This window comes from Elgaria multicarinata, chromosome 2 (genome assembly GCF_023053635.1).
Source record: "Elgaria multicarinata webbii isolate HBS135686 ecotype San Diego chromosome 2, rElgMul1.1.pri, whole genome shotgun sequence".
NCBI classification, from domain to species: Eukaryota; Metazoa; Chordata; class Lepidosauria; order Squamata; family Anguidae; genus Elgaria; species Elgaria multicarinata.
In genome coordinates, this window is record NC_086172.1 from 103006857 (window position 1) to 103023944 (window position 17088).

At 39.5% G+C, this 17088-nt stretch overlaps 1 protein-coding gene across 1 annotated transcript in view; it reads left to right on the forward strand.

Moving 5' to 3' along the window:
• Positions 1 to 17088, forward strand: part of DCDC1 (doublecortin domain containing 1) — a 282616-nt gene that overhangs the window by 40540 nt on the left and 224988 nt on the right. The window contains exon 7 of the mRNA XM_063118422.1: positions 9695 to 9861. Coding sequence (XP_062974492.1) covers positions 9695 to 9861 — 167 coding nt within the window. The remainder of the gene's footprint in view (positions 1 to 9694; positions 9862 to 17088) is intronic.

A 17088-nucleotide genomic window follows, 5' to 3' on the forward strand; every position in this document is an offset into this window, starting at 1 on the left:
TAAATTGTTCTTAGAAATGAATCAGGAACCAGTGGAATTGTTTAAGTACTAGAGTGGAAAAAAATGTTCTTAGTGCCTAGCAGGGCCAGTGTCGGATTGGAAGGGGAAATAGTAGGATGGGCGGCATCACCCAGAGGCATTCTGAGGAAATTAAGATGGTGGATGTAGCCACCTCAGCTAGTGCTTCTCTTCAAAGCACTGGAGCATAAAAGCACTGGATTTTTCTTTAAAATGGAGGTCATTGTCTGCAGTAGGGGCCCCAGCATTTGCCATACCATGGTGGGTTCTGACACCAGACCTGATGCCCAGTCCCAAGAAATACTGAAGAAGAACCCTCGAAACAGCATAGTAACCGGACTTCTGTTTATATAAAAAAGACGCTTCATATGAATAATTCACTTATGTAGATTGTATGTGGATATTACAGGCTTTGTGAAATATTGTTGTTGGGCCTGTATTTTGTATATTTGTAAAAATTTGTAAAAATTTCTGAAATATTCATTTATGAATAATAAAACTAAAACAGCACAAATAGAATAAAATATAGTAGCAGCAGGCTAAAAATGATTTAGTTAATATTTTAAAGGCCCTGGAAAAATAAAACAAAAAGATTGTGAGGAGTCCAGGGAGGGTTACAGCATGCACCATCTCTCTGTGATCACTGGCCAATTGGAAGTGAGCATAATTGAACTGGAATAGAGCAGGGGCAGGGAGGTGGAAGCTTACAGCACATCCAAGGCTCTGCAGCCACTTGATAAGAGGTTGGAGAGGCAGCACGAGAGGGAAAGGAGGGTGCACAGTCCATGGAGAGGGACGCAAAACGGAAATATACCTTTTGGCTTCAGATCCAAAATGGGGGTTAACAGTCTAAGATAGTGTGGGTGAAGGGAAAGAGGAAGATGCATTCAATTCCTTGCCATATCCCTTGGTGATTGGATCCCTTATGTCTGAGCAGAAGACCAAGAGAGAGCTTTGTGCCCATTTACTATAGCACAAAAAGGGATGGAGGGATTGTAGACAAGAGGGAACATCACAGACTTCTTCACCTCATGACAGAGGCCCCAAGAATATAGTCCAGGCATTAGGGTGGTGATGATGATGATGATGATGATGATAATAATAATAATAATAATAATAATAATAATAATAATGGGCTTGATAGACTACTGTCAGATTCAATGGCCACAATACCTGACAAAACACCTCTCCTGACATGAACCTACCTGTACACTATGCTCAACATCTAAGGTCCTCGTCCGGGTGCCTACTCTAACGGAGTAGATGGCAACAAGGGAGAGGTCCTTTTCAGTGGTGGCTCCCCAATTATGGAATGATCTCCCTGACGAAGCTCGCCTGGCGCCAATATTGTTATCTTTCCGGTGCCAGGTCAAGACTTTTCTCTTATCCCAGCCATTTAACAGCATATGCTGAGTTTTTTAACTGACCCCAGAAAAGTTGTTTTAAATGGTTATTGTCTGTTTTTGTTTCTATTTTATGCTTTTTATGTTTTTAAATTTTGTATATTTGTTTTTAATGTTCACTGTTTTTAACTTTTGTAAACCACCCAGAGAGCTTCGGCTATACTACTACTACTGATGATGATTCTGAAATCATGCTAAAGGAGCCTTCTTCAATCTGGTGCTCTCCAGAAGTTTTGAACTTCAACTCCCAGCAGCCCCAGCCAGCATGGCCAATAGTCAGGAATTTAGGTGTGCTGGAGAAGGAGGGACAGGGGAGCATGCAAGCTCATGGTTCACTAAAGCTTGTTTGCATCACCTGCTCCCATGTAAATAAGTTTAGAATTGAAGGGTTGGGCAAAGTTATGTGTCTCATATTGGCTCAGTTCAGACATCACACTAAACCATCTTGTAGTGTGATGTCTAAACTGAGACAAATAACTTTGTCCACTCTTTCAATTCTAAACATGTTTACTTGGAAGCAGGTGCCACTCATTTCAATAGATTTTAGTTCCATGTAAGTGTGCTTAGGATTGAGTCTGTAGCCTAATGGATAGGTTGAAGAATAGTATGTGAAGCACATCACTTTCACCTCACTACTTCGAAAAGGTCAGATTTAATAGCATAGTAATTATAAAGCTATAGATAGTACATTTTGTATAAAGTTTGACTTGAATGCCATATCTACTTTATTATAGGGCACACATCCACTGAAGCGCCATAACCACAGCAGTAGCTGCTCCAAAAAGGAGCACCAAAAAGGGGGAATTTCTCCCCTTTCTGGAATAGCTGGAGACTTGGGGAAGTGTTGAAAAGGTGTGGGACACCAAGAAGTGTCAGAGAAAGAATTATATTGCCAAGGAGAAGATATTATTCCCCTTCCTGCCTTTGTACACTTGTTCCATTCACCTCCCCCCCCCCCATTTTTGGTGTTTCTGAATTGCACTACTGGGCTCCTCATTTCTCTTACTGTTATTTCTCCCATGGTTCTTCACAACTATGCACAAATTACCCTACATTGTGCTTTTAACCTGTTGGTTGTTTTATTGTGGTTTTAATTTTTGTGAACCGCCCAGAAAGCTTCGGCTATTGGGTGGTATAAAAATGTAATAAATAAATAAATGCAGCCTTGTCATGTCAATTTCTTTGTATATTAGCTACTCCACTTTGCCACTCCCTTTGGCAGCTGAAACATACAAGGAAATTGATCAAGATTACACATAATGGATAGTCCTAAGTGCACACTTGTGCAAGACTGAATAATAATAATAATAATAATAATAATACCCTATTTGCACATTTTTGAGATACTGAAAAATAAAAAATAGATGCCAGGGAATCTATTTGATGACCCTTCCAAAGTTTGGGCATTGGTGGAAGAGCAGTCACAGGCAAGGTGGCTTGAGACAGCACAGGTGAGATTGCAAAGAGCAGCATGGGCTTTTTTGCCTCTGGCCAAGCAGATCTATAACTGATCCCAGCAACCCACTATAAAATTGCTCTCCTGGGTTTGGACAACACCACAACCCATCATGGGCACAAACAACCCTGCAACAAGCCATGGATTCACAGCATGGTTTGTTTGTAAAAAACAAGCCAGCCACGGAAAACATGGGCAGTTCAGGCGACATGACAACCCACCATCACTAGATCCCCATGATGGGTTGTTGTGTCATACAAACCCAGTCATTGTGCCTCTGTATACCCGTTGCTGGGGAACATGAGCAGAAGGGTGCTATTGCGCTCATGTCTACTTGTAGGTTCCCATGGGCATTTGTGTGGGTACTATATAAACAGGATAATGGACTAGATAGGCTTTTGGTTTGATCCAGCATGGTTCTTTTTAAGTTCTTACTTCCATACCTTAAACTCCTTTCAATAGATTTCCTTCACTACTAACACCCCAAAGCATCAGAAACCCCGCTGTGCAGCAAATTGTTAACTTACAAAAGTTTCTTTCTAATTATTTCTTCAAGATCTATGTGACTTTGTAGTGCAGTTATTGAGAGTGGCTATGAGTTTTTTTTATGTTATATATATTCTGTAACAAGTAAAATTGTTCTTATTTAACAATGCATCCTAAATACTTCATATTTAGCTAGAAAGAAATGAAAATTTTCATGTACAGTATATGATCCTAGAAGGATTACAGGTTGGCACAGGAAAAACAAGAACAACAATAATGATATTTTATTTATTTATTACATTTTTATACGGCCCAATAGCTGGAGCTCTCTGGGCAGATTAAAACCATGAAGAGCATAATAAAACAACCCACAATCTAAAAACAGAAATACAAAATGCAGTATAAAAAGCATATATATAACCATATATACTCCCAGAGCGGCTTACATATAATAAATGGAGGTAGCAACCGTGACAAGAGTCCAGGGGACATAGGATTGTTCAGTTTCCTGGATATGAGGTCAGAGATACGGCTCCAACCTCTTAGCCAGGAAATCACAGTCTTAGCTGGTGCAGAGAGAACTGTACTGGTTACTTTCCCGCACTTGCAAAAAAGAGCATGGGGACTGGGAAATTGGGTGTTCCTGGGTACGGGGAGGGGAGAAGGCCAGGGCAGCTGGCTTGAGCCATTTCCCTCCCCCTCCCTGGAGCCTCCACTAGATGGGCGAAATCATCTAGGTAAAATGCAGAGAGATAGGCCTTTGATCATAGGATATTCATAAGTCTCCAAGTTCAGTTGACTTACGAGTACCAAGGGTGCAACCCATAGGACTGCGCTCTAAATAAGCCATTTCCTGCCTGCCCATCTTAAAACACATGGCACACAAGGAAAATGGAATGGGGAGAAAAGAGGGAAGAATCAATTCTTTTAGCGGGGCTGGTGGAATGGCCCTGCTCTCCCACCCAGCTCTCTCCGTAAAGCCCAGTGGTGATAACAGTTGAGGAAGGGAGGAGCCTTCATAATGGAGGTCTTCAGCAGGGCTGGTGGAATGGCTCTGCATTTCCTCTTATCCCCCTCCTCTGTTCAGCCTGCTAGAATAGCTACTGAAAATTGATACTGTTGTTTCCCTGCTTAAAAATACGGGTAAAGGACTATGATTTATTCATTTATTTTTAAAAATTATACCCTGCCTTTCCAATAAATATGCATTATTCAAGGCAGCTTACAATAATTAAAAACACAAAAGTAAAATATAACAATAAAAGCATAATGGACAGGCATGGCAGATGAAATACAGTCTTCAATAAAATCACTTCAACCTGGCAAATTAAAAGCCTGCCAAAATAAGAACATCTTCATGAGCTAGTGTGGTGTAATGATTAGAGTGTTGGACTAGGACTTGAGGGACCCGGGTTCTAGTTCCCACCCAGCCTTGAAACTCACTTGGTGACTTTGGGCCAGTCACTGACTTTAAGCCTAACCTACCTCACAGGGTTGTTGTGAGGATAAAATGGAGAGGAGTTGAGATGTGTTGCTTTATTTACATCTAAGATCATGGATTCCTTGAGAGAGGAAAAGGAGGGGATATAAACATAATAATAAATACAATAAACTAGAGGAAGGCAGTCAGAGAGGAGGTCACTTGAATCTCATGGGATAAGTTTTTCTGCAATACTGCTGCAGTCATTGAGAAAGCTTTATCTGTTGTCCCAACAGATGATGGGATCCAGAGAAGGGCTTATCCACTCAAATATAATGAGCTGGGAGGTCTATCAGGTATCCTGGACCCAAGCCATTAAGGGCTTTTCCTCCCGACAGTATGTCATCAGCAGTGTGTCATCAGAACTATGTGTCATCAGCATATTGATGACAATGCACTCCAAATCCCTGGATGATCCCTACCAGCAAACAACACAGAGGACAAGATTGAACCCTAAGAGATGTTATACACCAAGGGTGGGGAACCTCTTTTGGCCTGAGGGTGAAATTGGCTCTGGATAAGCCCATTAGGGTCTGTATGCCAACAGTTGGTAAGATAACAGTCCAAAGAGGCTAGGACCACCCCTGCTGTTGGCCCACAGTGTTCTTGTCCTGCTATTTTCTCTCTCTCTCTCTCTCTCTCTCTCTCTCTCTCTCTCTCTCTCTCTCTCACACACACACACACACACACACACACACACACGGATTCACCCGTCCTTCCCTTTCCCTGATTCAAGGAAGATGAGCAGCAAGTGAAGCCCTCTTAGCTGCTGGCTCCTCAAGGCACCAGTTCAAATCAAAGGGCCCTGGTTTGGGAAAGGGGAATCCCCATGGGGAAGAGCTAGAGAATCTTGGGGGACGAATTAGGCCTGTGGGCTGGAGGTTTCCCAAGGCTGTCATACATGTATGGCAAGGCATCAAACAGGGCCCCCAGCATCACCTTCTGAAACAGACTATGGGGACTGGAGCCAATGCAAAACAGTGCCTCCTAGGCCCATCCTTTCCAAGCAGCCCAGAAGTATAATGTGCAATGCTAGCTCCAGGTAACAGAGAGATCTTGAGCAAGACACCTTTAATGGGTCCCCTCCCTCAGTGAGCCTACCTGCCTTTGTCACTACCTGCTTTTGTTCCTCACCTATCTCATCATTTCTACCACTTGCTTGCTTGGAAGGCAGAGCCAGTAAGTGATTAGGCTGTGGCATCTACTGATTCTCATTTTCTGGACCAGAGCAAGAGACAGGTGAATAAGGAGGTTGCAATGGTGAAGAGGAGGAGCAACTCCCGGGAGTTCTTGTCAGTGAGCCCCTGCTGGAGTCTGGGTCTTTGGCAGGTGCCCAACCATAGAATCATAGAATAGCAGAGTTGGAAGGGGCCTACAAGGCCATCGAGTCCAACCCCCTCCTCAATGCAGGAATCCACCCTAAAGCATCCCTGACAGAAAATGAGATCAGATTAGTCTGACAGGATTTGTTCTTGACAAATCCATGTTGGCTTCTAGTAATCACTGCATTGATTTCAAGGTGTTTACAGATTGACTTCTTTATAATCTGCTCCAGAATTTTCCCAGGGATGGATGTCGGACTGACTGGTCTGTAGTTCCCAGGTTCCTCAAGGTTCTGAAGATAGGGACAACGTTAGCCCTCCTCCAGTCGTCCAGCACCACATCCATCTTCCATGATTTTGCAAAGATAATAAAGGTTCTGAGAGTTCTTCCACTAGCTCCTTCATTACTCTAGGATGCAGTTCATCGGGCCCTGGAGATTTGAACTCATTCAAGGAAATTAGGTGTTCTTTGACCATTTGTTTATCAATCTCAAACTGTAATCCTACACCCTCAACTTCTGCTTCACTTTTTCCAGGGGGGTCATGACTTGACACCAACCCTGATAATGGCTGATGGTATCAAATGCTGCTAACAGATCCAGAAGAATTAATAGACCTAGTCTATTAATTCTAGTTTTTGGCGTTTGGTCTATTTTTTGGCATTTACCAAAGCAATCGAACTTGTCTCAGTTCCCAAACCAGACCTAAAACTGGGCCTAGATAATCATTTTTTCTGAAGAACCTTTGGAGCTGAACTGCCATCACACACTCAAATTCCTTACTCAAAAATTGTGAATTTGAAACTAGACAGTAATCATCTGGAGTGGTGGGATCCAATGAGGTTTTCTTTAACAAAAGTCTTACAACCGCCATTGTAAGTCTGGATGGAACTATACCATATTTTAGGGAGGCATATAATAGAAATCAGATGTGAGATATATGATATACAGAGCCTTGAGATTTCTGGGCAAGCTGAAGTTTGCACTGTGGGGTTGTATTTCCCCACCAGCATTTTCCCAAGTGTCTCCACAGAGGGAGCAGAGGGCTGTGCAAAGAGTGAGATCTACATAGGAGCCAAAGGTTCAGGATGTGACTTGCCCCGTTTGCATAGAGCCCACCTTAGAGACAGGGCCACACTATCTGCCTTTGCATGGAATGTGCAGGGTTTTTGTTTTTGTTGTAAAAAGGCAAAAGGCATCAGCTTGGAGGACTGATCATTATCTGGGTTGCAGCAGGTGGGGAGGGGGAATTTAATCCTAACGAAATTCCCCCAAGTTGATAATTGGTTTGGAAGGAAATATTGACGTATTTAATGGGCCTGTTTGCACGTCACTATAGCCTGCCGTGGGTTAATTTACCAGTGGGGGCTGTTGCATCATGCCAGGTGCACATGGGGCCTATTTTGGCAGGGCGCCTATGGGCTGCTTGTCATGTCCTTCGAACTCAGATGGCAAGGATTGTTTGAGGGTTGGGCCCTCTGATTGGTGGTTCATGATACACAGTTGTGTGTAACTGGTATTTGTGGTCCCTACCAGTTAAAGGTAAGAGGCAAAGGGGTTCCGAAAAAGTTGGTTCAGAATTGCCACAGTTCTATATTGCAGTTATACAATTTAGAGGATATTTATAGCAATAAGTAACTAGCTCAAGATTAGTCAGTGAATCCATGGTCTAAGTAGAGTGCTTCTGAGCATATGCAGAGTGATTTGCCCTCACCACTGAACAATGACGGTCTTCCCAGCACACATGGAATTAAGGAACAATATTGAAGCATACGCAGAGTGCCTTTTCATGTACCATTAAGAAACTACAGTTTCTTTGTCCACACACATGGAGAGTTAAGAAGCAGGACTTTCAAAGTGATGCCCTCCCCCACTCTCTCTCACACATGCTCTAAAACCCCTGCACATCTGTCTTTGAAAATTAAGCATTAACCCTACCTCTCTTGCCAGCAAACCAAAATGAGAGAATGCAGACACGCTGTTTCCCTACACTCATGAACCCACTGCTAGTTCACCCCATATTTCCCTTGCAGAGCCAGTGTGGTGTAGTGGCTAGAGTGTTGGATTGGGAGTTGGGAGATCTGGGTTCTAGTCTCCACTTGGCCATAGAAGCTCACTGGATGACTTTGGGCCAGTCACAGACTCTCAGCCAAACCTACCCCACAGGATGGTTGTTGTGAAGATAGAAATGGAGAGGATTATGTATGCCACCTTGAGTTCCTTGGAGGAAAAAAGGCGGGATATAAATGCAATCAATCAGATAACTGTTTACACAGTTACATCCTCCCCACCATCTCCAAATTCTTTTCACTTCTAGTTATAAGTAGTTTCCCCTTCTCCCCACCTCTAGGCTTTATTTGTGTTTAGACTCACCAGGCTTCAGTGCCGGAGTTCCCAGATGAATCAGGTCAGTTGGAGGCTAAGGATCATCACTGTGCCAGTTTCATTCACACAGTGGGCCTTTTGGTGCTGCTGCATGCACATTGATGACTTAGCAGATTCTAGAGAGTAATCTGAAATGTAGATGTGAGGCCCGTCTGTTTCAACTATATTCTGAGGGAATGCTCCACGTTTTAATAGAGCAAACACAGTAGGTTCACCTGTCCCTAATTTATTAGCACATAGGTCGTTAAAGTGCAATAAGCTTTTCTCCTATTCTGTAATCAATTTTCTACTACTGTCTGAGGCATAGCAAAAAGGAAAATGCCAATATGCCTCTTATTTGATATATACTGCATATGTGAACTACGCAGTGTGGTACAATCTTATGTGCAGTGATTCAGTAAATCCTGAAGCCAAAATCTGCTTATTTATAAACATTATATTTACATTTAAGTGTTTGACTACCATTTACGCAGATATGTCTGTTTTCAACTTCTGGTGAGAAACGATGTCAAAAGGTAAGTATTGTGTCACCAAATGCCTTGCATATTATATACATGTTTTCATATATTATTTTCTACTTAAAAACATAACTGAACCATGCTCAGCAGATTTTGTTGTTGCTGAGAAGTTGTTTTGAATGCAAGCAATAAAAAAGCAGGGTTTAGTAAAAAATTCTTTATAAAGCTGTTCACTATATTTTAATAATTATCAGCTGTGTAAAATGTTTGATCTGTAAGCATATACACCCCTTGTCAGGAAGCTATGCGCTGAAACAACATGGATCTTGCAATTTTATCAGGACAATGCCAGTAGATTTCAGCAAGGTTGGTTCCAACTCATCTGTGATAAATGAGAAGATAAGGCAATCAGTGCACACCATGACACTCTGTGCAGCTAGTTAGACACACTTCAAAACTATTCAGGTGTGCTCACAAGGCTTATGAGTCTTACATGGGGGGTGTCTCAATATAAATACATCCTTCATGGTGGCCACTAGAAATGCAGGATCTGTTTTTCTAAGACTTAACCCAGGTCAGTTATCAATAATAGATGTTAAGAGTTCTGGGTTTGAGGATGCATTTCAGACTGTGTGTTTCAGCTGGGTCAAAAGAATGTCTTTTTTTCTTTTTCTTCCCCTTGTATAGTTCCTCTGCTTGACAAATGCCTGCAAAATTCCATCACACCTTTGCGAGGACCTCTTTGGGTCTCTAAGGGAGAAGGTTTCAGCCCCTCTGGAGCTAAGATGTATATCCAAGGAGTACTATTGGCCTTGCATCAGCGATTAAAGTCTGCAAAAAATTACTGTGAACAGGTAAGTTATCCAGAGTCTTTAAAAGGCTGCTTTTTCTCCTTCATTATTAATTGTGCAAGCCTATGTATGTCTACTCAGAAGTAAATTCCATTGAGTGCAGTGACACTTACTCTCAGGTAATTGTGTATAGGATTAAAGTCCAAATGTACTTGTTGTAGAAAGTCTGTGACTGACACTGTGTCATAAGGAAGTGTGACACATATCGCATGAGCTCTTGTACTCAATAGGTAGATGAAATGTTTCTCCTATAATTTCACAGACAATGATAATGGAGCTAATTGTGTATGTCTTTCAGTATGGGTGTTTAACCTTTTTGTGCTGAATACCGTGCATATCAGAGGCACTCCTGTGGAAATTATGTATAGCCATTCTGCATAGGGGTCACTCATATTTAAACATATGTAATTTTTCATAATTCATTTCTGGTTTTTTTTTACCAGTTCTAGAACAGCTAGACCTGAAATGCACGATATGTTTTAATATAAGAACATGTAAACATAACAAAGAATCATTTCCCTTCTCTTGATGTTTTGCTCTGAGGGGCACTCATCAACAATTTGCAAGTCAGCCATGAGAAACTTGTTTAGGCATATAAAATACATTTAAATTCTATACACAGAACAGAGAATTTTATTTTTGGTGTTTTTATAGTTGAAGGCTATCTAGTGTAGTTAGCTTTCATTTTGTCTGCAATACATGTCTGCATTTTTCTTAACAGTTTGACATGTGTTTAAATGTATATCAGTGTAATTGACCTGAATTGAAATGGAATGTGTGTGCCTTTTCAGTGTTGTTAGCCTTGGCATAGTTTGTTTAATATTTTAAAAACAACAACCATGTTGTAATTAGAAAGTGTTTGAAAATGCTAGGCAGGGAGATTTGTCAGACCAAAAATTAATATTGCATCTTATACTGTGATTCACAAGAGATCGCAGGCCACTTACTAAAAGATGAATTCATCATGCTCTCAGTTTTCATGAAGGGTGGGGGTGAGTAAGGAGGATAGGAAGAAGTGGATGTCACTCATGCTGTTTATACAGCACCTCCTGCTGTCAAGTCCATAAAGAAACCTTTGGAATAAACTGTTTTGGTCCTAATCTAATGGTGATCTACAACAAGTAATCAAGAATATAGAATCAGACAACGTCACTGAAAACTGGGCTTGTTTCAGCAAATGCTTTACCCATTTCAACACTGACAAAAGCAAAAACAGGTTTACTTCACATGTAAGGCAGTTTTGATGGGAAAAGAGGGCTGTGTGTGTATCCTTTAGTCAGTATTTTCTGTAATGACAAATATCTCTAATGTAAATCAAGGTTTTACAATAATTATAATTGTAAATCAAATGAATATGGAACAGATGGCCTCTGCTACTGTTTTTCAGTGTTTATTGATTTATAAATGCATATTAACAACCCCCAATAGCATACTGCCACTTTTTAAATACTGTATTTTTGATGATATCAAAGTACTGGAATATGGAAAGAGTTCTATGAATAGGATAATAATTATCTGGGAAACTGGGAAACATTTTAAAAGAGAAATGAACATGAATTTAGAAATGGCAATGTGTGGTTGAAGAGTAAAGCATTGGTTTGCTCTTCCTTAATATGTCTGTTTTAAAGTCATAAGCTAGTAATAGTGAAGGCTTCAGAAAGTTTGTTTTTGCTTTTTCAAAGCAAAGAGACAATTTTATACATATTCCAGTTTTTACAAGTACAAAATAAAAGTAGTATTAAGCATTCAAGTTAACATCTAGGTTAAAAAAATACTATGTTGGCTATATGGCTATTGCTACGTACAATTGCAATAGTGCAATATGAATACATAGCACTGAAAGTATCCTTTGCTCTTTTAATGTTACTGTGATTTTAAAAGTAGACTTTTAAATACTTGACATACTTGCAAAAACTTTCTTTTTCTGTGTGTGTGTGTGTGTGTGCTAATTTCTGCTTTCCTTCATCTTCTCTATAACATGCAGTTGTGGGAGGGGGGAAAGTGGTTGTGAGCCAAAAGACAGTGTGCCATAGTCTACACACAATATCTATTCTCTTCCAGCTGTAGTTGCTTGAGAATCCTGAAGGTCAGGGGGGCATCAGCAGCTACATTCAATGTGTGCAAGAGTCTACAACTGGAAGGGGAAATCAGCAGACATCCTATGCATGCTTGCAAGTGCTTTGCCCACTTTCACAGGCTTGTTTGGACACAGCCCATTGTTAGCATGATCTACAAAACATGGGTGCAGTCTGAAGATATGCCCCGCTGCACAGCTGCTGCCCATCTCTTCCCTTGTGCATTAGCAGAAGCAACCAGACCTTACGTGCCATGCAACTTGCAGACTGTGAAATTACCACCAATACAGTTCTGCTGTTGCCAGAAGGTTTTGTGATTATTCAATCCAGTCAGTTCTCTTGGAGAGGCATGTGGCTGCACTGGCATGTGTCACGGGTGTCTCATCAGCACGTGCACCCTTATGTTTTCCTCACGTATGTTAAACTAGCACATTGGGTCAAAATGGTTTAATGGTTGTTCTTTTGCCGAAACAAACTGTTTCGAGAGGGTAGTTTACAGAGCGAGATTTTTCTTGACTGTTTCTCAACTCAAGGTTTTACTTAGCTGTACCCCTGTCTTTATATCTTCCAATTTTACGCATTTTAATTTATAAATAAAGCGTTGAAATTATGAAAAATACCTTCCACTTAATTTTGCTCAGTGTGTGAATGCAGACAAAATCTTCCAAGGAGTATAGCACAGTGGCAACCTTAGAGTAGAGCAGAGCCTATAATTCTATTAAAATGTTTCCTCTAATTTTCAGTTAATCTATACTAACGTGCACAAAGTGCAATCACAACAGCACATATTGTTTCCCCTAGAGGTCTAGTTTACCTGCCAGCAGTAGTGTATGCTAGCAGCCCTTTGAAGTGCAGGGATATGAGTGAAGTCAAAATATTCAGTTCACAAAGGAGCTACTCTCTGCCCCTGTGTCCATATCATCAAGAGTGTGAATAATCTTTAATTGCCTTTTACTAAAGGGGTAGACTAAAGGACTGGGGTTGAGGGAGAGATTATACTTGTTGGGAACGATTCTTATGTCTCCTTGAAGTCAACAGAAAACAGTTGTCCTACCTTTTTCTTAAAGTGTATTATTCTAGGAATGTTTTATGAACCCTTACTCTGAAATAAGAATGGTCTCCGAGAATTTGATCTGAGATACTCGGTTTTTATAATGTGAACTTTTCCTTTAAAATCTGTGAAGACTCTTGAGAATTTGAGACTTGTGAAGAACGAGCATTTTCATGTAGTGTCTTGAGTCACTGAAATGGGCATGTCTTTAAAGCCGTTCTTTTCTAGATTTGTGCTTTTAATTTAGATGAGATCTAAATGATAACATTTTCTTTTCTATATGTAACCACTAGCATGATAAAATAGCTAATAACTGTGCGTTGGCACCATGTATTTAAATTTATTTTCTGCAGGCAGAGATTCCTGCAAGATGAAATTATTCAAAGCTATGCAAGGAATATTAAAATTCATTATCAAGTGTGGAATAGCATAAACATGCAAGCATGAAGTGCAGTTAACACTTCTAGTGAAGGGGCTGTCCTGTCTCATTAGCATTCTTGATATGTAGTTGTTCTGTTGGTGGGGGTGTTGAACAGGAATGTCATTGTGCTGAGCCCCAGTGTTTGGGGACAAACACTGCTGTGGAAGGAACGTGTGAAAAGGCCATGGTACTGTCAGTGAATGAGGAAGGCTGTGCGTTCCCTGTGCTTCAAGCAGGGAAGCTGTCATTCACAATCCCAGCACAGCTAAACAGAGGCCAAAGAGAAGACTGAAATACCTTTTTAAATGATATTAATGGTTCGTAACCATTTTTGTCCTTTAGAATCACATAGTAAATAATTAGTTCTGTCTGTCACTAAGATCAATGAGACACACAACACGGATAAGGTGACACAAAGGGTAAGTGGCGGATCCAGTAAAAGATATTACCATAGCCATTTTGTATCTCTCATTCTCTGGGATAAAAATAGCTACAGTTCTGCATATCAAACTAAAACTAATATTTGTTATAAAGAGACAGAAAGATACAGTATTTCCAACCCATAGAACTCTTTCAACTTTTAAAAAGCCAGCCTCAAGTCTGTATCCGACTTAAGAAAGATATATAGAATTGTTATAAAACCTACATAAATGTTTTTGAATAATGTATTTAGGTGTAAGTCAAGCAGCTTCAAAAATTGGCAATACCGAAAGCAGAGAAATATTAATTTGTTGTGATTACTATATGAAATTATATTTAAAGGAATGAGTTTAACACGGCAAATATTTTTTTAAAAAATGAAAGTGGAAATTATATCCTTCCATTTTATTTTTTTTACAATGACAACAGTGGCAGGATTCTCCGCAGCCTGAGACCCTATTCATTACAAAGTAAGCATTAAAGGAATCATAATACAACTATTTTAATTTGCATGCAAATTATTTTTCTAGATGCAATTTTTACATTATTTGACATTTTATAACCCATGATTTACAGCTGATGCACTTAAATACTTGCCTGCGATAATGTTGGTTAGGCATGGATACTAAATGTACTACATAACATCACTGTTTATAACCTCAGAGGGTCCACGGTTTGATTACTATATAGCCGATCCTTGATATCAGCTTTGCATAATAATTATCCTTCTGAGCCTGTCACTGCAGAATCTTACACTGCATAGTGTTATTTGTACATTACAAGTAATTATAGTAGATTTTCTTTAATAGTTGTGCTCTCTTCAAATCTTAAATATTGAATTTAATGTATCCTGAATGTAGCATTTAAATTCATAATACTTTACAGTCATGGTAAAGTCCTACAAAGTTCATTGTAATCAATTATTGCTTGAAAATAAATTTTAAATGCTGATATTATGATTTTTTGGTACACAATAAAAGTATGAGAACAGTGACAACAATCCTTATGTCTATGAAATGCCTTAGGAGGAAAGAAAGGGGTTTCATACAATAATCTGCTATTTTAAAAAACTTTTTTGTTGAACTGCAAGACTTTATACTAAACCTGTAATATAACATGCTAGATGCTTATTAAAATAACCTTAAAATTGTGTTTCTGTAATTCTGAAATTGAAAAGGAATTTACTTTCTTGGTAGGTTTTGATACGTGGTTTTTAACATGTTAAGTTGTTCTATAGATGTGAGCAATGCCTAAACATTTTCATGCAACCAAGCTGCATTCTAGTTACTAGAAGTATTTTAAGAACCTTAAACTTGTGTCTTTTCCGAAGTGTCATGCCTTGAGCAGGCCTAACATCAGTTAAATGAAGTGAAAATTGCATTCTTGTCTTGATAGAGATGAAAATGGATTTCTGGTCATGAAATAGATGTAGTTGTCACTTTTTAAAAAAGGTGTCAGCAGTTTGCTTCAGCGACTAAGGTGCCAATTCAGTATGACAGTAAACTTGTGATCTGAGCAATCAATAAAATGCTTCAATAACTTCTGCTTCATTACACTTATAATAAGAAGCTATAGATCTGTGGCACATAAAATGTTGATAAAGAAGATATGTGAGGACTGACTGTAATATTTTGTCTTAGGAACACAGCAAGTGCAATGTTGCCATCTAGAGTTTGTGCATAGGCAAATATTCTAAGAGGAACAGCTTCAATGATAATATAAGCCTCGATAGTGAAAGATCTGGTTTTTTGTTGTTGATGATGCACACATATGTGGAATAGTTCTTTGTTTTGTCAGAAAATTGCCTAGGTCGTGGGAAAATAAAGTGTCTCCTCTTTTAATAATGTGTTGTACATGCTTTCCAGTCCTCATTTTAATGGCCTTGAAACTAGTTTCCAGTATCAAGGTATTTTCACTGTCATATGCTGTGATGGAATTGTACGATGTAATGATTTTATTTAGCCGTTAAGTGATAGCCATACAATTATAAGGTGAAAACTCATCTCAGTATGATGGAGATGGTACAGATGATGACTAAACATTACTTTTTCATTAGTATTTCCCTTGCCGTCTCCCAACCTGGGAAAGACTCCTGTCCCAAACTCTGAAGAGTCACTCATAGTCAGTGTAGACATATCGATCCAAATGAACCATTTTTTTTGACTCAATATAAGATAGCTTCCTATATATGCAAGGACAGGAAAACAAGTCTATATTATTTTGAATATATTTAAAATATAAATGTACTATATGCTAACATCATTTTCAACATAATGCCCATTTCTTCTCTTGCAGAGAATGAGGAGTCATTTGGATGTAGCTTGTTGTAGAAAATTCCTAGCTTTGGTTGCAATCCCAAACATACTTGATCTTGTGTAATTAAATCCAGGTATGCTGAAAACTGGCCCATGCCCCACTCCCTCCACTCCATTGAGAAAGAGGAACTGTACCCCAGAGTTGTTGAGTATTTCCCAGCTATCTTAGGCATTTATCAGCTACATTTGTATGCTAAGTACCTGTTGTAGAAGCATGGCAGACAAGTCTTTCCAGTAAACCTGCTCCTATACTATGAATGAGTTACTTCACCAAGTGGGTATGACCAACATCATATGGAAGATTCTCCCATCTCCACAGAAATGTTAGAGTGAGATGACCTGACTGTGAACATTCTATACCGCACCATTAATTAAGAAGGGAAGAAATGTTGCTCAAGTAGATGCTTTTCTCAACACCTTTAGGAGAGGCAGAAAGCCCCAGGATAAGTAGGATTTGGTTTCATATCATCTCTTGCCCCCACTCCTCCAATTTTACTTCATTTTCATCTGACTCCCTATCTCTGGATGTGGGTTAAAAGTGGCTACAGGACACTATTTAATTATTTCCTCCTGGGTGTGAGTAAAGGAGAGAGGAGCCCCTGTGAAATCTCAACATATAGGAACAGCCTTACTAGAAATAGTTATATAGGTAACAGGTGTTTTATAGTAATGAGAGAGAGAGAACATATATATTTTAGATAACAGAGCACCTTAAAAGGAGATAAAATATGCTTCACTCTGAGAAAGAAATAATTAAATGACACGTTGATGTAATTTAATTGATTTTTAAAGGGATGGAAGTAGAACTTTGTTTAATCAGGATCTACAAACTTTACATAGTTTCCAAGAGTTAAATGTTAAAGCTGAGTTCCACTGGAATTAGAGTTGCAGTTATATTATTGAACGAATGCATAAAAGGAATCGTATTTGCAGTTTCAAACTTGTTTC